Source organism: Seriola dumerili, unplaced genomic scaffold (assembly GCF_002260705.1).
Source record: "Seriola dumerili isolate Sdu_G_001 unplaced genomic scaffold, Sdu_1.0 BDQW01000040.1, whole genome shotgun sequence".
Taxonomy (NCBI): Eukaryota; Metazoa; Chordata; class Actinopteri; order Carangiformes; family Carangidae; genus Seriola; species Seriola dumerili.
The window spans coordinates 1273820-1297842 of NW_019174295.1; the positions used below are offsets into that span (position 1 = coordinate 1273820).

Here is a 24023-nt window from a genome sequence, read left to right on the forward strand (position 1 = left end):
ACACACACACACACACACACACACACACACACAGGTGTGTCTGCACTAGTTCTGGTGACGCTTCATGTGCAGGGCCAGGTGGTCGGAGCGGGAGAAGCAGCGGCTGCAGGCGATGCACTTGAAGGGTTTGGCCCCGGTGTGTTTCCGGTAGTGTCTGGTGAGCTCGTCTGACCGGGCGAAACGCCAGTCGCAGTTATCCCATGTGCAACGGTACGGCTTCTCACCTGCAAGAGAGAGAAGAGGACAGAGGTGTTAGCAATGAACAGAGCATTTTCTTTCAATAAAAATATCAATTTTTTGTTTCTTTTTCTTAATATCTTTATATTTCTTCTTCAATGTTATTTCCAGGATTTGCCAGATTCACATCCAGGAGGTGTCCAGTTCATTACAAAGATCACAAAGGCAGTCAAAACTAATTTTAAAGACCATACTGGAGGCTTTGTATATTTGTTAAGCAACAACAAAATGCCTATATTTTTTTTTACATGAAACATACAGTATATGTGATAATTTTATTTCTAGTCAAACACAACATTGCATGTTAATGAAACTTTTCCCAACATCCTTGGTTATATTCCTCTGAATGAGATTTTCTGACAAAGGAGACGAGCGCTTTTCAGTAACTTCCTATAAACTGTGTTGAACCCTCCAATCTGAAGTTTCCCTCACCTAAAGACGTCCCAACCTTCGAACTCCGTGCTTAAGTCTAAGCGCCAAAGTCTACTCTTGCTGTTGATAATAGATTTAATCTTTCTTCAAATTCTCTGTTTGCTTTTCATTCCTCTTATAAGTCCCTCCTGATTGACACGTTTTTGTTTCACATCCTAGGTCTTATTTTTGCAGTTTTGCCAACCTGTCTATTCCTGCCCTGTTGGATTGCTGTACTGATGTCGACCGACATTATTAAATGAAAGGAATCACGCTAAAACTTTGTAAATGAAGTTGTGAAGATAATGTCATTTCACCAGAAAACACATCAGTTAATGCAGAAAGTGTGAGTGACAACATGTGTGGGGGTAATCAGTATTTAGGCATTTTTAAACGGCAGTTAGCCGTGGGGGCGAGACGCTATATGCTTGTGGTTTTCACGGCTCCCTCCTGTAAACACTGCGCTCTTTTCCATGAAGCTGAATGGTGAGATAAAATTGCATGGTGTGCTATCTGACACAATGGGATCAACTACTGGGTCAGGTGCCACACACACACACACACACACACACACACACACACACACACACACACACACACACACACACACACACACACACACACACACACACACACACTTTCCTTAATACTGAAAAAAAAGTGAGGAAGGGAAGAAGAAAAATTTTCTCCTCATGTCTTTACATGAATGAACAGAGGACGACGTTGTTTCATTCACAAACAAAAGTCACAGGATTTCTAAACACACCATCACAGCTGCAAGATGTTTGCTATATGAAATTACTGAGAAGGGATCTAATGTCTTACCTTATGAATTTCCTGCTCACTCGTGTAATTGCCAATATGCCAGGTGTGTGTGTGTGTGTACCTTTAAGAAATATTGACTGGTGGACCTTTAAAAATGAATCCCATTCCTTTAATTTCATGGTCCCTTTTTAAGGAAACCTTTGTTTCATATAATAATCATTGTTTTAGAGTAAAACTTTGACAAATAACAAAATATATGTTCAACGCTTCCATTTGCTTATTGTATCTGTGCTGTTGCTCATCTAAGAAATAAATCATATCCCACTGTTTTATAATTATAAGCTGGTTTTGGATGAGAAGGTACAAAAAGAGAAAATGTGAAAAATGGGAATTCAAAGCACTGAAGAATAACGAGTACATTTAACACAACGCTTACCCTAACCCCACCCAAACATTGGCATTTCTCTGCTGTGCCACAACGTGCTATTGCTGAACAGCGAGCTAATCATCAACAAAGAGGAAAAGCTCTGTTGAATAGGCTGGTATGCGCGCAACGAGGAAAAAATGTCATCTTTCATAGCTGAGGTGGAAATTAATGTCTGGGAATCAATGTGAGGCATGAACACAAACAAAACTGAAAAGGAGATAGCTAAACAATCAAACTCCACGGAAGCCAGATTCCTCAAACTGCGGTTTTTTATTCTTTCCAGAGAGTTCATGTCTATTTATTCTATTTCTGGAAAAATCATCATTCCAGGATATGAAGGATCCAGTCTGGACTTATCATTGGTTTATTCAACATTTATAATAATTCTTGGTTTTCTTTTTGTAATGTTTGCTCAGTTTCCTACATCTTTTTCAAGAAGTATGCTTTTATTTTGGACTTGCATGTTATCCTGTGGACTTTTAATGCCACAAAACGTCATTTCTAAGTCGTGTCCTTGGCTGAAAATCCTTGAGGAAACTTTTCTATGAGCCAGATTTGAGGGAGTGTAACTGTCCTCGGCCGCTTGGGTCATTAAGCGCTCATTACCAGCATAGGCCCTGTTAGCGCTGATTAGATAGCTTCTGCTATTGGCCATCAATCATCTAGTGACAGCCATTAGCAACAAGAGGTCCAAAGAGCAAGGAGGGAGGGGAGGGGGGGGGGGGGGCAGGTGACAATAAATGAGAAGAAAAAAATAAGGATTATTATTATTAGTTAATTTTTGCGTGGCTCTATGTTCGATCTTCAACAGGCCAACAACCATTTAAAAAAAAAAAAAAAAACATGTTGTTTTAGTGTAAACATGTTAATGGCTTGTAAAGAGATTTTTGGGGCACCTTCCCCTTTATCCCCACACAATTAAACCTGATTAGTCTTTTTTTAATCCAACAAGCACCTAAACCCCACATCAGAGGCTCAGCAGCACTCCAGCCTACTATTTGGACAATATCCTGTTTCCAGAGTGAACCGCTCCTGATGTGTGTGTCGAGGCAGAGTACAAAAGTCTCCATATAAAAGGCTGAGGCTCTCAACCCACAGGTGTGTTTGGTTTTGCTCTATAGCTGCACTGCCGGGGTCAAAAGCACAACCGTCTCTCTCTCTCTCTCTCTCTCTCTCTGACTTATATCCTCGAGGGCGAGCAAACAGGCCAGTGAAATACGACACATAACACACAGAGAACAAGCTCTTGACTGGTATATATTCCTAAACAAGCTGCCAAAAGGTCAGGTGAAAACCTACCCCGCAATCCATCCTCACGTGATTTCATTTTCCTTTAATCTAAAAGGGGAACGTTAAGTTTTAGCAAAATTTAAGTTGGTCAATTTATTACCTGGTGAAAAACACTGACAATGTTCGACCAATCACCTAAAACTGAGCTTTTTCCACATATTGTCTTTAAGGTAGATTCATTTTCAAACACTCGTCTTGTATTATGACGTTAAGTGGAAAAACTGAAGTTTTAAGAACATGTTATTCATCCTCAAAAAATGAAAAAAAATTTTTTACAATTTAATTTTGGAAATATTTGAGTGTAAACTTATTGACTGTGCAGTGATTTCTAGCTGTCTCCTATGAAAAAGATTTAAAATTGGCATTTACCTATAGAACTATTGCAAGTTTCCTCCCTGTTTGAATGTTTATTGCGTACTAATGATCACTGGGGGGACACAGTGTCTATGATGTCATCAGGGGGCTTCTCAAAAGCCTTTACAGGCATTTGTACACAACGGACAGCAGCTGTTTGATCAGGTGGCTGATTAGAAAACGGCCAACCCATTATTTTCTCTCTCAAACACACATATACACACATACACACACATATATAATGAATGCAAGTACGACCGTGTCATAAATCGTAACGGAAAAACACTTGGTTTCAGCCGCACAAACACAACAAAACACACACTCAAAGTACAGGCGGTGTAACTGCAACAGCACATCAATTACTCTGGGACAAAACAGCCTCTGTCAGGCTGCTGTGTGCTTTATGAGGAACATATATATTTATATTTACTCTATAGGAGGCTTCAAGTCTCCCTGACACCCTGAACCTGCTGCATGTAAAACCAGCTGCTCCCGCTCTGATTACAGCCGACTTACTTCTCTCTTACAGCTTTCAAATGAAAATAAAATGAGGTAGGATCCAGAAAATGTAACAAGTTTGTCTCCTCAGATTTATCTTATTTTTTAATTTTTAAAAGTTCTCTTTAGTAAAATTGTACTTGGTTGATCTACTCATAGAAAACCTAAAAGAACATTATCACTTTACAAGAAAAAAAAAAGATAAAAGAGAGCACTATTTTTGTCCATTGATAACTACTCTTTGACAGGATATGGCAGCTTTAATAAGTCCTTTTAGTCTATTTACATTTCAAATAAAGGCATGTAGTTGATGGTCTTACTCAGAATGACTCAGGAATTCGCCTGAACTTAAACTTAATTTTGTTTTCTAAATACAACTGAGAGTAAAGAGTATGAAGTTCAGGAATAACAGCAGATATATCAACAGGTTTCCAACCTCTCTTAAAGGTCATCCATCACTACTACAAATGAACTGATAAGAGAGATAAAAATACCTGAGGAGCAACTAGAGATTTTTCAAACCACATCTTATTTTTTCAACTTGAAACCATTCGTGCCACGAATGACTAAGCCCAGTCTAGTATAATATATCAGGAGTGTGATCAAACCATTTTAATACCATCTCTGGTTTTACTGAGTCAAAGAGCAAACACTTTCAGGCCTCCAGGACGCCCATAAACTCTTTGTGGACCTCTCAGCTTTATCAGCTCAGTGAGTGTTTGTGAAGAGGGCTGGAGGGTTCCCTAATCAGCCTGATAGCACTCTACCCTTTACATACACACACGTACAAACACGCATGTACACACACAAACACAATTACAAAAGTCAATGTGCAGAGCTCAAATGGCCACTAGGGCCACGGTCAAGGTTGCCCCCCCCCCCCTGTACCAGTGGGAGGGCAGATTGTAATGATAACAAATGACAGCAGGTAGTGATGGACTTCAACAACAGCTCACATGTGGTTCATGCCTCAATCACAGAGGCTCAGAGCCGCCTCTCTTCTGATTGGCTCACTGACCTGTTGTTGAGCCTGAGAAGCCTAAGAGAGGAGGTGTAAAACTACATTTAGATGATGATTTCTGGTTCTTAAAACCACAAATATATCTTCTTATGGATCAACTGTTAAAAGTGGAAAACACAGGAAAAGTGTAAAATATGGGACCTTTCAAAGTAAACTGAAGCTAACGAAACTCATGTGGAGGATTCTAGTACGACACACATACTTCAAACTCTTTAACCACGTATCTCATGCAGGCTGAGTATCAGTCCCAGCATGCACTGTGTGGCAGCCAGGGTACACACGCAGATACATTCACGCTAATTTGGAGTTTCCAGGCAACTTAACCTGCATGTCTTTGACTTGTGGCCGGAAAGGAAATATCTGAAAATACAAACTACACTCATGGAGGATTTCAATCCCAGGGCCTTCTTGTTGTTAGGAAACAGTGCATATCAATGAGCCACAGCAGCATCCAACCCTGACCAAGATTAACACTTGACTTGAAAAAAACTAAACTATGACTTGATTTCTAAGGAAAACCTTGTTAAAAGATGACTGTTCTAAAATGATGATTTGTACATATGTACGTGCTGACACACATACAATCACACAACTTCCTGATACTGTTACCTTAAGAAGAAAAACAAAAAAAAACAAGCACACAAACAAAACTCTCTCATGTCTCTTCCAGTGAACTGCAACAGACATAGATCAGGGATGAGGGTTCAGATCAAAGATTGTTGACTGACACATGAATGTTATTGTAACATGTACGGGAAATATAATGACATCGGTAAGGGAATTGAAAATGTGCCTTCTGGTTGTTCAACAGAAAACTGCATGGTACACACACACACACACACACACACACACACACACACACACACACACACACACACACACACACACACACACACACACACTGTGGTGTTTAATCACAATTAAGTGTAGTCATTAGCCAAGTTTGACAAACTGATGAATCTCTGGTGTAACAGGACAGAGACGAATCATGATGTCAAATAATGTCTCTCACAAAAATGTTGGTTTCTGTATTAACCTTCAAATTCTATAATCAGACTCCAATGAATACATGAAGACCCTATTGTATCTGCACACCCGCCGATGACTGTCCATCAGTGTGTGCAAACACAGTGAGTATCTGAGAAAGCACAGGTTTTCAGGTCAGATTAAGAGGTTATGATAATGTCTGGGGCAACTCAACTGACTGCTGATGTAAAGAGGCTTTAATGTTAGTTATGTTATCTTCAATATTTGCTGTGGATAGGAGATTGGCTGCCGTATTCTGTATGAGTTGAAGGTGTGAACAGGCTTCACCACTCACGTAGGCAAACAGAGAGCTGCACTGATTGACTCTGACAAAGATAAAGCATGAATCATTTTTAAAAAGGTGAGTTTGGAATAAAATATAATCATCTCAATTTAGGGTACTAGGTTTAATGTAAGGTCTAAAACTGATTATTCATTTAAGATGAGTTCAGTGAGCAAAATTTGTCTGGGAGGAAGTACATACACTAGAAATAGAATAAAAAAGGGACCTAGTACAGAGCCTTGAGGCACTCCATAGATCCGAGGATGCAGGATAACCCTTATCAAAAGTGAGCTGTCTGTTTGAGCGATAGGAAATGAACCAGATCGGAGTGAAAGAGATGGGATATGATGATTTATCCAGATCACCATGTCTGAACATGATTTGAAGGTAAAATACTGAGAATAAAGAGAGAAGAAGCAGTATACGACTAAAGATCTATGCAATGCCCACACTCTGGTAAGGGTTTTGTTAATTTTCTATTGTCAGCCCAATGTTTCTTTACATGCTCAACTCATGAGTCATCAACTGAATGCAAGACACGACCAGGCATGTCATGTTAAAAAACTTATTTTAAAAAGACATTATTATTGAAACCTGGATGAGCGTGGCAACAGTGCAGCAGCAACTAAGACCGACAGCAGACAGTTTACATTTGTGTTGAAATTGTCAAGAGCACACTACAGAATCTCTCTGCTCTTAGTGCTTTCTTGTATTGTTTTGTTTACCATTCTCACTGCATATTTTATAGTCCATTTGCGCTGCTGTTGCAACAAACCCAACTTCCCCACTGGCATTCATAAAGTCTCATCTTATCTATTTATGACCACAGGGAGATCTGTTTCTATATGTACATCCATTCTCTCTCTATCTCTCTGTCACTGTTTTCACGCTGCCAGAGCTCTGCGGCGTTAATCACACAAGTAAATCTGTAAAATCCAGGTCTGAGGCTGCAGGGAATCCAGAGGTTTCATCTTACAGAAGGGCAACACATCGAAACCAGCCTTCCCCCTTTCCTTCTGCAAACTCCCCACCCTCCTCCTCCATCCTCTGAAAAGGGACTGAAAAGCAGGAGTAACTGGTTTGGCCTTTATTTTAACTGTGCCCCCCCCTTTTTTCCCCCTCTTTCCTTCATCCTCCCTCCCTCCCTCCCTTTTTTTGTTCTCTCTCCTCTCTCTCTCTCTCTCTCTCTCTCTCTGGGGAGACTCGGAGGACAGGTATGAGCATGTATAAACATGGTGGAGGATAAACAAAAACTCTTAAGCAAACTATTGCTTCTCTGTTGTGTTTCCTTTTGTCTGTGTTCATCTCTATTTTAGTTACTGGGTGTATCGAAACTGGCAATTTGACAAAATAAGCAACATATAAATAAATAAATAAGCTTAGGCCAGCTGACCTCGGAGCTTAATGGTATAGAGGTGAGAGGTGCTGGTTTGAATGGTAGTGAATAATTCTGATTTTACAGATGAAATTATGCAAGGCCAAACACACACTTCAACTAAATCTTCATTATGTTGGAAATTTGAGAAACCCTACACAAAACAATGGATTTTTCTGGACCTGTGCTGTAACTCTGTGGTTAAGCTTTGCACCTGATTTTCTTCCATATCACAGGATATAAAGCTGAAATAAAAATCCAGACACTTGTTGTAACTGTTGCGAAAGGTGAATCAGAACCAAAATCAGCCTGATTATCATCTGCTGCGTTGACGGGAGCAGTGCCTGACTAAAATCTTTTATGCTCCGAGCTGTTGGAACAGTCTCCCCGAGGACCTGAGAGCGCACAAACGTAGACTCAACACGTACCACTTCAGACTGGCTTTTAATTAAGTATGTTTTTTAGTCCTTATTATTATTTTAATCAATTATTTTATTGTATCTATGTTGTATATCAAATATTCATTATGGGTGTTTTTTTATTTGTTTGTTGTAAATAAAATTATAGCTTTTAAAATTATCAGTCTGTGAAGCACTTTGAACTGCACTAACCTCTATGAAAAGTTCTATTCAAATCAATCAATCAACTGATTGGCATCAGCTGCTTCCTTTATTGCTTCACCACCATTGGCTCATTCAAGTAGGAGGAACTGACCATTCAGATTCCCCCATCAGGAAGCCAACGGACACTGATGTGCGGTTACATACCACGGCAAAGAAACGCCAGTATCTAGAGTTTTCTCACCTGTGTGTGTCCTCTGGTGTGCCTTCAGATGGGAGCTCTTTGTGTAAACTTTGGTGCAGCCTGTAAAGAAAATAAATAAATAAATCAATCACACAGATTGAGAGATCGTGAGACAGACCGACAACGAGAATCTGCTCATCTGACAGAGAGGTCACCAAAGCTGTGACACGAGAGGGGAAAAAAAGGGACCTACATATTTGCCGAACTGGAACATTTCAAACTGTTTGTGGAGGGAATAAATTGGAGGAGTATCAGACAAACATACCTTTAATGCCTCTAACCCTAACCTCTGCCTTGTTTCATGGCAATGACGCTTTAGCAACATAGAAAACAAACAGAATTATCTCACTTCACTGACACATTTCAAGTCCGATATGAGATTAAATGAGTTATTAAAATGACTGCTCTTGCACTGTGATATTAAGCATCCTGTCAATCTTGTTTCTGCACAATTATTTTTCCTGTATTGATGTGTTTGTGTGTGTGTTTTCAGGCGTGTGAGAGAGAGGCAGTGCATCACTGTCAGAGATGCATTTGTGCTTTTCTCTGGTAATTTAGTTTATTTACACAACAGTGGCACAGTTAAAAAACCCTTGTAAGCAACTTGTTAGAGTGGTTATGTTCAAACTTGTTTTCCATTAGTTAGATATTTGTGTATCAAACTGTTATTAATGCCCAGGAATTCTTGCAGGGCTCAAGCTGTCAACTGTGTGTGTGTGTGGGCAGATCTTGGATTGCATACTGTTTTGTATGTTGCCTGAGGGCCTCTACACGTGATCAGTCGGGCATTCTGTGCTCAGAGTACAGTGCAAAGAAAGTGTGTCACCAACATGTTGCAGGAAATTAAGAGGAAGAAAAAAAAAAAAAAAACAAGTTGGGCAACAGTTGTGTATTATATATTTCAGTTTAACACAAAAGATAGCAGTGGCAGTTACCCAAAAATGAATGCCAATTAATTCAGGTAACTTCATTTCAGGACAGGTCAGCTCGTTTCTTGCCCCCGGTGGTTTGATTGAGACATGTTTTTTAGTGAAAAAGAAATAAACCACAGACCTTGGTAGTCACAGAAGTGGATCCTCCTCTTCTCCAGCTCTGGGTTGTTCCGCCTGTTGTATTTGGGACCTGTCAGGACGCCCTGGCCGTGTGTCATCAGCATAGCGTGAGAGGACAACCCCGCCACCTTCATCTCTCCCAGGAGGTGCTGGTACGGAGGCGGAGGCTGGGGCGCTAAGCTGAGCAGCTCCGCCTGGCCATCTGGGCTCCCCGGCTGGGAGTTTGGGGGCGAGGGCGGCAGGCTGTGGGGCGCCGTGTGCTGGGATGAATTGGCGGGGGCGTGGTAGTAACCGTGGTGCTGCGGCAGTTGGTGTTCTGCCATCATGTAGTTGCCGTTGCTCCTCGGCAACGCGACGCTGCTGAGGTTCAGCATGGTCCTGCTGTTTGAGGAGCCGTGTGTCCCAGCCGGGCTGGTGTGCGACAGAGTCATGGTGAGGTCGGCGCAGCTGGTGATGGGCATGTGGTAGACCTGCGGCTGGGGGGCTTGGGGTCCGATGTGAAGATCTGTGTCCAAATTCGGTTGCTGCTGCGATCCTGCGGCAACATTGACCGCTCCGCCAGAGCTCATGTCTGGTTTGATGAAAACATTGTTGACTACAGGCGGAATGCTGAAGACGGAGGTGAAGTCTGGCAAGGCCTGGGTGGTGGTGGTGGGGATGGAGCAGGGCACCTCCAGCCCGGGCTCTGTCTTGATCTGCTGGGGCGTGAGGGTCTTGGTGTTGGGCCTGTAGAGGCCTGTGCGGAGATGAGTGGTGCTGGGGAGGATGAGGTTGATGTTGAGGCTGTAAGGAGCGGAAGGTTTGTCCTCTGAGAAGTACTCGTCGACGACGGAGGCGCTCTCTCGCCTGTACTTTTTGTCGCCAGTGTCGCTGGTGGAAGTCAAGAGAGGACCGCTGACCTGTGGCAGGTATTTGTCCAACTCTAGTCGAGTCTGAAAAGAATAAAAAAAGAGAGAGAACTTTAAAGGAGGAATTCTTCTTATTTTGTACAACCTGCTTTGTCATCTTCACTCAGTGATTTCCCACCACGCTTTTCAATTAACACCAGAGCAGGATCATAAACTGGTTCTCAATCAGAGGCGAACACGCTTTCATGTAAACAGGGCGACCGAGCCAACTAGATCACCAACACTGAGGCGTGTCCAGGTTTTTCTGGCTCACAAACGCATGTCTGAGAGAAATGGAATTGGTCTCTTTCTCTTCATTTTCTCTTCTTCATTTCATGTTAAAAATCTCATGGCACAGATCTATGGGTAAATATATGTCAATATGAACCAAAAGGTCAGTTGCAGGCGACTCAGTGGCAACAGTTTGACATGATCTTTATTTAACATCGACACAAATCAGGTATTTGCTTAACCAATGTAATTATTGTGTGAGATTAATGTGCTGCAGATCGTAGTGATAAGGAGGCTGTGACATGGCTCAGTTCCACCCAATCCACAGTACACACAAATAAAGCCAAAAAAGCCTCCCCTCCTCCGTACTTCACATTCCTGTTTCCCAGTGGAGCTCACTGCCCTGATAATCAAACAGCCAGGACCAGGACCAGGACCAGGGCCAGGGCCAGGGCCAGGGCCAGGACCAATAGGGGACCATGATGCAACTGCAGTAATGAACCTGGGCATTTTTATATAAATATACATTAGTTTTGTAGAAGCTTGTTAATTTAAACTCACTGTGCAGCAGCTGTTTCCCAGGAAACACAGGAAGTGAGGAGGTTGATATTTCATTTGTGATAAAGAGGAGAAGGTGCAATGAATCCATGATGATGATGACGATGACGGGTATGGCTGCTTTCTTATGTAACCAGGGAGACACAACGGTCATTTGCATCGGATCTATTTGTATGACGATTGTGGAAATTTTTCAAGCAACAAGAATGGACAGGCCGAACGTTTACGAAAAATAAATTGTAAGTGATCTTCATCGTGATTTACTGGTGTGTGTGTGTGCATGTGTCTATGTGTTTGTGTGTGTCATTCAGAGTCTATGAAGCAGACAGTCGCTCCTTTAGAGGTGCACAAGCCGTTAAGTAAAGAATCTCTGCTGCAGGGACCACACACACACACACACACACACACGGGACAAATGACCTAACGAGGTGCTGATGTGTCCGAGGTCACGTCCAGCAGCTGAACAGGTACAAAAGAGAAGAGAGAGGCACACACACACACACACACACACACAAACACACACGTATGTACAAATGTATAAATGCATGTTACAGAAATGCAAAAAAAAGCAAATGTGCATACGCAGGCACTCAAAGGCGGAAGCCTGCTGGCGCAGATACACACCAACTGACCAACACACAACTTATCTACGCACAGGCACACAAACACACACAAACACACACAAACAGGCAGAGAGTTCCCTCCGTGGGTGTGGCCGATGGAAGTGGTTTGATGCATGAAGAAAAGCACCCAGCCAAAACCAACACAAAGGCTGAAGGCATGAGAAACAGGCAGAGAAACCTAAACACTGTCAGGTAAAAATAGACCTGCCAGACAAATTTGATCCTCACAATGACAACAGATACACAGCACAAGAGAAATGATGAAGGGAGGGGGGAAGGACCGGAGGGAGGGAGGGAGGGAGAGAGAGAGAGAGAGAGAGAGAGAGAGAAGGAGAATGAAATGACAATTGAACAGCTAATTATGAAAGTGATAGTACGACTAATCTGAAGGAAACATCAAGATGCATTCAAAGTTACCATTGATCGTTGACCAGGAAGCTGCTCGTTTCCAAGTAACTAAAATAAAAATTAAATCTTCCACAAACACGTTGTTCATGGTTGACGTAACAACAACATTCACTGCTTTCACTTGTGGAACAACATGTAAGTTTCATGTAGGGCTGACCTCAGACTTTTTTTTTCTTCCCCCCATTGACTGATTTTTGTTTAAATGACCTTCATTTAAACAGGATGCACAAGAATCAACTGATTAGTCAGAGCTGATGACACTAATAACTGATAATTCTTTTAATAATTTTGTTTTAGTGTTTACTTGAGAAGTTTTGTCAAATGTCTGGCTCAAGAAACAATGGAATAAAATTCAATTATACTGAAATGAAAAGGGAAACAAATAATTGAATCTACGAAGCTCAAACCAACTGACTTGATTACCATACTTACAATAAATTACATTCCACTTTATAGACTAATGCACAAGAGCGGCTCAGAGCCTCCTCTCTTCTGATTGGCTCACTGGCCTGTTGTTGCTAGAGCTCCAGAGAGAAGCCTGAGAGAGATGTGAAACTACACTGAGATGGTTTTTGGGTCTTAAAACCACAAATATATCTTCTTATGGATCAACACTTCAATTACACTGGAAGTGTAAAATATGGGACCTTTAAATGAATCTAATCTTGATAGTTTCATATTTTGTTTCTAAATTTCTGTAAATTTTGAGCCACCACAGCTTCAGGAACTGTTTCTGAGTCGTCATGACTTATCAGTCAGTTATCAGAGCCGAACTGGATGAACTGCTCTCTCCAGAGAAATCATAAACCAGAGTGTTCATCCGAGTCCTGGACTGAATCTAATGACTTGGGACAAATGACCTAACGAGGCGCTGATGTGTCCGAGGTCGCGTCCAGCAGCTGAACAGGTACAAAGGAGAGGAGAGAGGCCTGTTTCAGCGCTGCTTCAAGTGCCAGCACTGTCAACACACACACACACACACCCACACACATACACACACACACACACACACACACACACACACACACACACACACACACACACACACTTACTTTAAATTTACTTCCTCTTTTCATTGTTGGGTCAATAATTGCACTCTTGGCTTCCATTTTGTTTTCTTTTTTAAAACAAAGCCTTTTAATTTGCTTTTAATGATATTAATTTCAGTCAGTAGGCCGACTGTCCTTGTTGTACCTGTTTGTCAGCACGGATTCTTATGGCAAACAATACAACAAACGTTTATCACAAAGGTATCCTGGCTGTCTGCACATTTTGTTCTGTAGAAACAGCCAAAACATCTTGGCCCCAAAATGTATTTCTCTTCTTGAACATTACTTTTTTTTTTTGCACATTTGAATACGTGTGTGTCTCTCAAGCATTTGTCTGTGTGTATGCTTCAGCATGTGTGTCTATGTGTGTGTGTGTGTATGTGCTTATTCAGTCGTGTCCTCGGGTCTAGCGCGTCCGTCGTTCACCGCTGGTGAACTCACACCACCTTGTCATCAGTGCAATCTGAGCACTTGCTGAAATTAAGTCTTGGGTATTTACTGGGGAGGGGGGAGGAGAGAGAAAACAAAAACAGCCTCTCTGTTTCGTTCCCTCGGAGGGCTCCTGTGTGCCTCTCAGGACGGGACACAAACAGGTCCTGTGCTGTTGGGGTGCTGGCAGCTATGACCCGTGGGTGCCCTTGGCCGTGTCCGCTGCTGGCCTGCTGTTGATGCGTCTTGCTGCTCTATGATTTACATGCGTCATCTCTCTCTTTAGCCTCTTTTCTGGGACGTATGTAAAAAGAAAACTTTTTTTTTTTGTGGATGTATCACACCGAAAGTTCAAATAAATTGAAGCTTTTTATGTGCCTGTGAGCAGTGTGATGGTATGTTGGACGGTAGTTAGCCTGACTTCGCTCAAGTCATGGAAATCTATGGGATCAATTTGCAGCTCTTGTCAAAAAAAAGTCAATGAATAAAAAAAAAAAAAAAACAATCTTAAAAAGCTCATAAATCATTTAAAATTAGTCCCTGACCAAAGCAAGTACCTGCTCTTCCTCCTTTTCCACTACCGAAAATGAAAAATGAAAATCTCTGATCAGGACTTGCAGCGTTCCGTTCTATAAATTTCAAAGTAAACTTCTGTCACAATTCAAACGGCTCTTGGCATTTGGAAGTCTGTTTGTTCATTTGGCGCGTGTTCAATACATTAAACAAGAAACAACCTCAAAGCAAACTAGCTGAACTACAATTCAAATCGTCTCTGTATCAGTTTATGTGCTTGACGAGTTGAATATATCTTCAGGCCGAGTCAGTTAATAATTGGAGGACATGTACAACTGCTCTGCTATGAATCCTTCTGCCTGATAACAAACTCTCTTATCAGCCCTGTGCAGGTTTATAGGACGGAGTGGGAGTTTCCACATTTCCTCCAATGTGACATCCATTCTTTGCGACAAAGAGAGAATTCGTAACACCGTGAGTGTCCAAGTGTTTTTTTGTTTTGTTTTTAAATCATACTGCTAACAGCCACTATTTTCTATTCAGTGTCCTGACATTATAAAAATCAGCCTGCAGAGACTCAACACCTGGTGTGAGACAGTCGTGCACCACAATCTTTTCTGACTTTGCTGACAAAGGTATATTATTGTTGAGCTGCAGCTGATACGGTTTTGAAACATTGGCACTTTTCAACACAGCGGCAGAAATCAAAAATAAATTGTACATGTGCGGGCACTTTTGCCAGTGACCGCCAAAGCCGACGTGACCCGAACTGTGAACATCACTTCTGAATTTTTGTCCAAACTTGGGCCGCCGGCTCACGTTGGCACCTTCCAAATGCCATGCCACAGATCAAACCGGCATCTCTGTAACTTCCACCTTCCCATGCTCTCAAAGAATAACCAATTTCAAATGTTTCTAAACGAATCCGGACTCGTCCCATATTGAACGCACAAGCTGGCTGGTGGATTTATATACATCAGAACTGAATCTGCCACAAATCTGTCCCAGGAGACTCAGTGAGGACTGAGGTTTCATTGTCTAATTGCTTCTTCTTTTTTTTTTTAGCTGAAAAAATTCAGTATTTGGTAAAAAGCACTAATATTCACCTCAAATTCAGTTCATTGATTAATCTATAAAATCCTCAATAGGTTGTTAACCCACATCTACCCATTCCAGAAAGCGAGTCACTGTCACACACTGCTTCCACTGACCCAAAAAAGCCTCCGAGCTACAAGCTCTGCCATCTTTATTAGTCCCCTTCTTCTGGTAATTGCAAAACAAATGGCTGTGTCTACACATCAGTTCTCCTTTATGGCTCTGAGGAATGCAGGGAAACGGTGCCAGTTCGCCTTTGGATCTCCATAAAAAAGAAAAACAGACAAAAAAAAAAAACAACAACACAGGACTGATAGTGTCGTGGCCCCCTGGTCTGCTCGCTGTTCACAGAACAGGAATCAAGGCGGGGGTCATCAGAGCAAAAATAAAAACCTTTGAGACTGAGATGATGTTTTATGGCCACAGATGGAGGGAGAGATAGGGAGGCTTGTTTTGGCTTTCCAGCACAGTGACAAGTAAAGGGACGAGTTACAGCCACTTTAAATATATGATGATATACAACTCATTTCAGATTTTAGCTGCCGGTGTAACTAATCTATTTTCATTGGATGGTTTTTTATGCTACCTTATGTGGAGCATGTTTGGGTTTATCGTGTGAAACCTGTAATCTCATCTGTATTTTACATAATAAGGCTGTAAATGATGTAGGTTGTAAAGATAATAAAGACTGTATTATGCATACGGTATTATGGGTAGGGCTGGGTATTGTTGTTTTTTAATATCAGTACCGATACAGATACCTTGACTTCGACACAGATTCTTTACCAATTTCATCAAATTAAGGCTCGGTCTCTTTACACACGCAAACGTGTTTGTTTAAATAAACAGCCAATCAGCAGCATTATTAGATCTTGGTCCAAGCATGCTGCGTGTTTATCGGCTCAATGATGGTAATGAGATTAACTCTGTCACTCAATAGGTATCGAATGACGAGGCATTTTTCAATCCTCGACAATATCAGGCCAATTCAGTTGGACCATAAAAGTAATGAAGTTTGATATCTGATTTTCCTAAGAAGCTCTACTTGTGCTCAGTGTGTTGGTTTCTTTATGAAAAACTTTCATTCCAGCTCTGTGACTTGCAATGAGCCGTAACATGAATAAACACCTGACACAGTCTCAAAACTTGCCGTTAATCATTGCGAAAACATAAGTCATCCTGGCACAACTGAAACTGACATATTCTCTATTCAGGTTAACACATGGGCTCTCACGTGTCTATTTCCGTCTCTTATTTCTTGTCTCTCTTTGTTCTATATTGTCCCACAAAAGAGAAAAGGTCCTTCTCAAATTTAGCTAGCGGTAAGGGTGAGCAGGTCGGGCCTGGGGGGCACTTCCAGTCCTGGATCCAGAGTTCCTCCACTGGTGTTTTGATTTCAAATGTCACTGAGTCCTTAGAACAATCAGTGTGCATAATTATATTATATTATATATGGAAATCACAGACTGCCCGAGGAAACTGGAAGAAGAGATGTGTACTTCGTTGATAATGCAGACACACACCTGCATCCAGAATCTAACTGTTCTTAGAGATACTTGCCTCTTGCCTCAACATGAAATGATTTCACCTTTTGTTTTTCGTTCACCACAACAATTTTCACTGTTTTTCCAGACGAATGAAGGATAAACAGTGACAGTCATTAAAGCGCTTTCTCAGCTTCAGTAGACGAGCTTGCAGACCACAGGCATTAGATGACAGTAGAACGTGACTGTCTGAGGGCGGTGTGTGTTGTCTAGTACAGAGACGCGGCTGGGCATGATGGGTACAGATGACATCAGCAGACCAAACAACCTGAGCAGAGAACAGCATGAGTCAAACGATGAATCTCTGCTTTCTGGTAAGCCGACATTGTGCCGCAGGATCAGAATGAGTTATGGGTTTGCACATGCATCAGGTTGACACCTTAAAAACTTATTTATCTTATTTATCAGCCAGCGATCTTTTGGAAATGTGATCCAGGTTCAAAGCAGCAATAAAATCAGATTTCATGTTTTATACTGAAGGTATTTACATGGTCCTGAGGTCATTTGACCTGCTTTGATAGCTGGCGTTATTTTGGACAGATGTGATATATTTTACATTTTCCCTGTGTTTTATTGTAAGTGTTGATCCATAAGAAGATATATTTGTGGTTTTTAGTACCAAAAACTCTCAGTGTAGTTTTACATCTCCTCTCTCAGGCTTCTCTCTGGAGCTCTAGCAACAACAGGTCAATGAGCCAATCAGAAGAGTCTCTCTTCTGATTGGCTGACTGTTTTCAGAGTGATTGAGTAACAGATTTTAGGAGAACCAAAGCCTGCAAGACTGGATGGTGGGTCCAGGTGGGCTGTGCAGTGACTGTTTCCTTGTGACATCACAGATTTTTAAGGCCCAGTTTCTGAATACAGGCTGTGTGCATCTCTCTGTGGACTGAGCGCTTTGATACTTTCACAGTATTAATATCGAACGTAGACCTGCTTTATAATCAAAAAACACATGGACATCTACCTTTACACAATATGGGACCATTAATGTTACAGTCCCTTTAAAAATCATGTTTATTTTTCCAGGCCAACTGTTTTTTTTCTTTTTAAAACACAACGTTTGACATCCAGTTCAATCTATGATCTGGTGGAGAATCAAAACCATGAAACGAGCCAGTAATTTGAAACACAGGCAAGTTAACCCAGGTCTGCTATTTCAGCCATGCTTGTGATTATTACCTCACCTAAGTATTACCCTGCTCTGATTATATCTGAATATTTGACGACAAAAGAAAAAAAAAAAAAAAAAGGTACAAAACCAGTCCAAAGTGTGTGTGTGAGTGTTGTTATTGAACTCACTGCTCTCACAGACAACGTTAAACTTCAAGCAACAAAAACCCTACGTTAAAAGCTGGAACTCTCTTTTTGCCTCAAACTCAATTTCCGATATCAAATCCAGTCTATATTTTCAAGACAAAAAGACGAAGAAAGTCTAAATAAACTCATTATTCCCAGATGTTTGACGATCTCCAAGAACGATCAAAACAAATTAATCATGTTCTTTCTTCCCATCACTCGTCAATGTGGCATTCTGGCAAGCTGAGACTCGTCAGCAGACAAGATGCAAATCAGCTGCATGTGTTTGTGCTGGAAGTCAAATCATTAGTCAAAAAAACCAAAACCATTTCATCCTTTGGCTGCATGAAAAAATGTCCGCCGGCAAACAAAAAGCTGTACAACAAATTCACTCATGGAGGGTTGACGTGACAGGAACCAGAACAATCCCAGGATGTTAAAAAAGAAAGAAAGAAAGAAAGAAGTGTGTTTAAACCATATCTGACTATTGATCTTCAGGAATCATTAGGCGTGACTGGCAACATGCTCTTGATCTGTACGCCATTGAAGTTACTCTGTAACTTCTCATGTCGTCCACGCTCAGCCGTACAGGAATCCCCTCAGTGATATAATGACTAAAGAATCTGGAAATTGGTTTCATATCAGTTACTTATTCTGCCATTACAGCTGAGGAACATGAACAGATTCAGTCCACAATGAGTCGTGTACCGTTTCTACTTCTGCTTCCCAGCTTTTCACCGTTTATTTTTTTTATTACAGTGAATTGAAAATCTATGATAATATCGCTTTGAGACTTTTGATTGGACGAAACAAGATCAAGTATCTCACCAGGCAATCTGATCAGTTCCAGCCTGGAGATGTCTGTTCAACATCACAGACTAAACCTCTGTGGATAAATGCCGCTGCGGTTCAATAAAAAGGAGATTCCTGGCTCTGCTGTTTGCTTCCTGTGCAACACAACAATCAATTATTCATGTAAATAATGACAAAGCTGATGCTGCAATGGTTTTCTGGATTGATAGCCTCTGGCCAGATGTTTTTTTAACTGCTACTGTAAAACTATCCAAATACCTCAGATGTAGAAGTGACCTAAACATGTTCCTCCAGTGTTTCAGAGAGAAGCATCCACCACTCCTGTTTTAAAAGGTGCACTAATCAGTATCTTTATATCAACAATGCCTGCCTGCTACTTTAATTGGTCCAGTCTGAAAAAACAAAAAGACTCAGATAAACCCACTGCACGAAACCTGCGACTGTGACTGCTGTTTGAGCAGACTTTACCTTTCACTGCTGCTGTGACTTTCTCATGAGCGTGGCTTTTATCATCCTCTCTCTTGCCTCGAGGCGGCGTATGGAGATGCGGGCCCTGCTCAGACAGGTCGGACAACATACTGCTGTCACGACACCGGCTGAGTTTAGCGCTCTTTAAAAAACACCAACACAATGACACAAAGACATGTCTCAGAGGAAAAAAAAAAAAAAAAAGGAAAGAAAAAAAAAGCAAAGACAAGAGGGAGAGTTTATTAAGTTCCGAACTCTCTGTTGTGCTTATAGACAGCAGAAGAAAAAGGATGAAATGGACACTTAAGAGTGACGGTGAAAGGAGCAGACGGACAGGGAGTGAACGGTGATCTGTGTGGAATGTGTTTTAAGAAACCGACTGCATGCACCTTCATGGTGAAGCTGGAGCATGTAAGGTAAACCGTCTCTGCTGCGGTTGGCATTAATTTGCCTGAGGGGTGACTATTTCACTTAACCTGACTTCTTTGTTCTCGACAAAGTCATGTTTTGCATAACACCAAGCACTGCATGTTACAGCCTCCAGAAATGGGAGAAAAAGCACTTGAAGCAAAAGCAAGAAACACAATCAGTGTTTAACTGGTTGAAGCCTGAACAACGATGAGGCCGAAGTGAAGTCGATATCTTCTTTTTTGCATTAATTGTGTAGTTTTCTGCCCACTTGTGGTGGCAGCAGGGTATTGTCTCTTCGAGCTAGCTTGACTAGCTGCCGTTACATCTGTCATTTCTGTAATTTTCGTGGATGCGTCTGTGTGCCATTGACAAAGGCTGGGGCTCGTAAAGCGGAGGGAGGAGCAGCATTTTTTTGACGTCTGCGCACCTTGGTAGTGAATAAACCGCACAATCTGATCATTTTTGACGGGTGAATAGCTATAGCTAGCTACAGACAAGTGTGCGTGTCAAGCTCCCTTGTCTACCTACCCTTGGCTCAGCTTCCACTGTCCTGAAATCAGTTATGATAGAAAATTATTTCAACAGTGTTTTCTTCATAGGAATTAAGGAAGTCACAGTAGCGAGTAAATTAGGAAATTACACTGATTTATTTAATGTGTCTTACTAATCACATTGGTGAACATATGAAACGATCAGGACTAAGGGTGTACTGTGGTGCAGCTTTTATTAACTCCAACTTAACTTAACCATAGCCTTTTAATTCTGTTCTTCTTTTTAGAGATCATATTAAAGTCTTTTCCTTTCTTTTAATCAAGGTGTAGGTAGAGTTGAGACATATTTGAGACATATTGAGGCAAGAAAATCCTGGATTGTGGTGTGTGTGTGTGTGTGTGTGTGTGTGTGTGTGTGTGTGTGTCATTGTCAGTTAATGGTAAGTATTTTGAACATGAGATGGTGTTTTTCCTCTATACTGCACATTTGTTTGGTGCCAGTTCAATACTTGTTCAGCCAGGAAGGAGTGCAGAAAGGTGACGGTGTCCATGCAGAGATGGGACAGGCCCTGAATTTAAGAGATATGCTCCAACTACTGTCATGAAAAGGAATGTTTTGTAACATACATTTTCTAACAACATATTATGTAACAATATATTATAAGTTGTCAAAGTGGTTAATTTAAAACTACTGTATGTAAGTCAAGAGTTTGTCTTATAATGATAATCAAGTCAATGACTGACAGCTAAAACCTGCTCTGATCATGTTCAGGTTTTCAGCTGCGTTACATGATGATTCCCACAAACACTTGCACCAGTTCATTCAGGTTGTAAAGTACTTCTCTGTTTATGACAGTCATCGTGTCCTACATTTATCTGCAGCAACACAGGCAGAGAAGGTACACAGTGTTTCCTACATCCCACCAACACACAGATATTGTCTTATTACACTCATTAACTTAAAGAGCTCCTAAATATAACTCTAACTTTTGCTGAGCTTTACATTTTCAGACATTGTTGCGACTGAAAACTGAAATAAAAGATTCATTCTAGGCAATTTAACTATAGTTTGTTATCAGAATTCACTCAAAATGACTTGGTATGGAGAGACAATAAATGAAAAATAACAACAGCACTGATTTGGTAGCTGTATGAGGATGTGGCTCGCTCCTTTAAAACAGAATTGTAAATAATAATAATAATAATACTATCTGCCGACCAAGCCTGATCCGATACTGATACTTTCCTACATAACCCTGTTGCACGCCGCACTCTCAGGCTGAAACAGGCCTGCAACAAAGAAATTGACATGTGTTTGGATGCTGCCAAGATATTGGTCATCACCAGAATCCAGTTGGCCATGCCAATAAATTCAGCTCAAAAACAGCTCCAACACGTGACCGCTCTCTTGCCATGTTTGCATAGAAGTCAACAGCGTTAAGCCCACCCCACTCACACATGAAGTGAAATGTGTTGCATGCAGGTATAACACATCACAAAGACAGCATCATGCCCACATGCATCAATGCTACCAGAATAAAAGCCAACAACTGAACTACCAAATATCATCCATCGAGTCCTCTGTGGGCTCTGCAGTGCTGGTCACGTGGGACCCTTAGAGGAGCAGAGCAGTTTTAGCCTCGGACCTCGAGGGTCTGCTGCCTGTTTACCAAACACATGGCAGGAGGCCAAACTCAGCACCATCCGAAGGCATCCGGTTTCTGTTTGCACTCTGTTGTGATCGCTCACGGCCAGCGTACAACCCAAAGCCATTTAACTTTAATGCAGCTGTGGTGTCTCTGCTGTGATCATGGTGTGTTCACGTTTAACAAAAAAGGAGGTGGTCATACAAGATTGTTCATCCCTTTGTTTAACTTATTTTCTGGCATTGATCAGGTACTGCTATACAACGACGTGCGACCTACTTCCTGAATCGTTCAGGCAAATTTCTGGCACCACAGTGACAAGGATTCATGGGTACTCATCTCGGACACGGACATTTACAAAAGGAGCGCGATGATTGATGGAGAAGAAGCCATTTTGCAGACTTGTTTCAACTTCAACCTGATTGTCCATCATGTGATCAAACCCCATGACTGAACAGCCGCTGCAGGCAGAGATGGCCCTCACAGTTCAAGGTGGAAACATGTGCTGAGCTCCTCTCTGATCAGGCTTTAGAGTAATAATCAAAATAATTAGAGCAAGCAGGACATTTACTTCACAATGTGTTCACAGCAACTACACAGCACAGCACAAATGCAAAGCTAATGACACAGCCAACTACAATATATTTGTTATCGCTTTCCCACACTGTAAATATGTTAACAGTAACCGACTGCATGGCCTTTGCTGTATCCATATATGACTACATTATGTAATGATAGCCTATCACAACAAGTGGACTGTGTGTTAGTGAGAGCCTCTGCATTAATATCTCACACAAATTAATAGCAGCTTCACGTTCAACTTACTAAAAACCAATATTCCGTTCAAAGACAGAACTACGAATAAAGTTTAATTTGAATAATTTCTGCTGCAAAACTGCCACTAATTTCTCCAAACACATTGTACAGGTCAACTTTACCTGCGTTTTCTAATGTCAGGTGTCTGAGTAGGACTTTAACCTGTTTGCCTGCCGTTACTTCTCTCAGGTAAAAGCTGCCTGACCAAAAAAGTCGTAAAAACAACAACAGTGCAGAACATGCAGCTCAGCGGTAATTTAACTGTTTTATTTATCCTCAACACTACCTTTTATTTTGACTGAGGCAGCCTCTGCAGGCACAGTGTATGTTAAGGAGAGAGTGGAGGTTAAATAAAGGTAAAAAAAAAAATATATATATATATAATGAAAAGAAAGGCCGGACCACTGGTACACCGAGAGCCCGGCTCTACACAGCGGGTTGGCAGAGACTCTCACCCCGGGTTTGACGTCCTCAAACACGGACGCGTCCTCGGCGCCGTCCGCTCCCGACATCCTCACCGGCTTCAGCTGCGTGAAAACCGCCCTTTCTTCTGTCGTGTGCGGCGGATTCATGGCCAATCCTACACTCGCTGCCATTAAAATGATCACCTAAGCAGATATACCTTTTTCAGAATCTGGTTTATACGCACAGAAAACTGTTTTTTAAGGTTAACTGCGCCCTACTGGAGCTGAAAGCTACGAAGTTATTCCACAGACCTCCCCTCTTTTCTGGATCCAGGTAGGTTTTTACCTGTGCTCAAGTATGGACCTGCTACCTGCAAGCGAAGACTGACAGAGAGCACAGCCAATCAGAACAGAGGATTCCTCTTGTTGTCCAATCAGCTGTGTGGAGGAAGGCGGAACTCACCTGAGAGATTTCAGGAAAGGAGGAAAACAACTGCAGGGAATCAGGCATAGTAACTACTGTCTCCTCAAGCCCACACACACACACACACACACACACACACACACACACACACACACACACACACACACACACACACACTAAACACTAAACCATAGCTATACTACTAATTACAAGATTATTTGCTATATGTTGGGCTCGATTTATTTTTAATAACAAAACAAAAAACTGACCTTCCAGCAAATGAAAACCTCACATTTTTTCCTGGTCATATTTCAGATTTTTGCAATAATGTGCAGACCCATCACACAAAAGGGAAAAATTAGTCATGCTGACAA

At 41.5% G+C, this 24023-nt stretch overlaps 1 protein-coding gene across 1 annotated transcript; it reads right to left on the minus strand.

Moving 5' to 3' along the window:
- Positions 1-28: 28 nt before the first annotated feature.
- On the minus strand, positions 29-23515 carry LOC111217245 (Krueppel-like factor 5). The gene is made up of 4 exons (XM_022739026.1): positions 23277-23515; positions 9545-10475; positions 8492-8551; positions 29-224 (listed from the first exon to the last, which is right to left on the minus strand). Exons 1-4 carry the CDS (start codon positions 23415-23417, stop codon positions 46-48), a joined length of 1311 nt encoding a protein of 436 aa, XP_022594747.1. The 5' UTR covers positions 23418-23515; the 3' UTR covers positions 29-45.
- Positions 23516-24023: the final 508 nt, after the last annotated feature.

Coding starts and splice junctions, on each gene's coding strand:
- LOC111217245 (XM_022739026.1), bottom strand. CDS start 23,417: ATGGCAGCGAGTGTAGGATTGGCCATGAATCCGCCGCACACGACAGAA. Junction 8,552..9,544: donor CCACTTCTGTGACTACCAAG/GTCTGTGGTTTA, acceptor TTTTCTTTACAG/GCTGCACCAAAGTTTACACA. Junction 225..8,491: donor ACACCAGAGGACACACACAG/GTGAGAAAACTC, acceptor TCTCTCTTGCAG/GTGAGAAGCCGTACCGTTGC.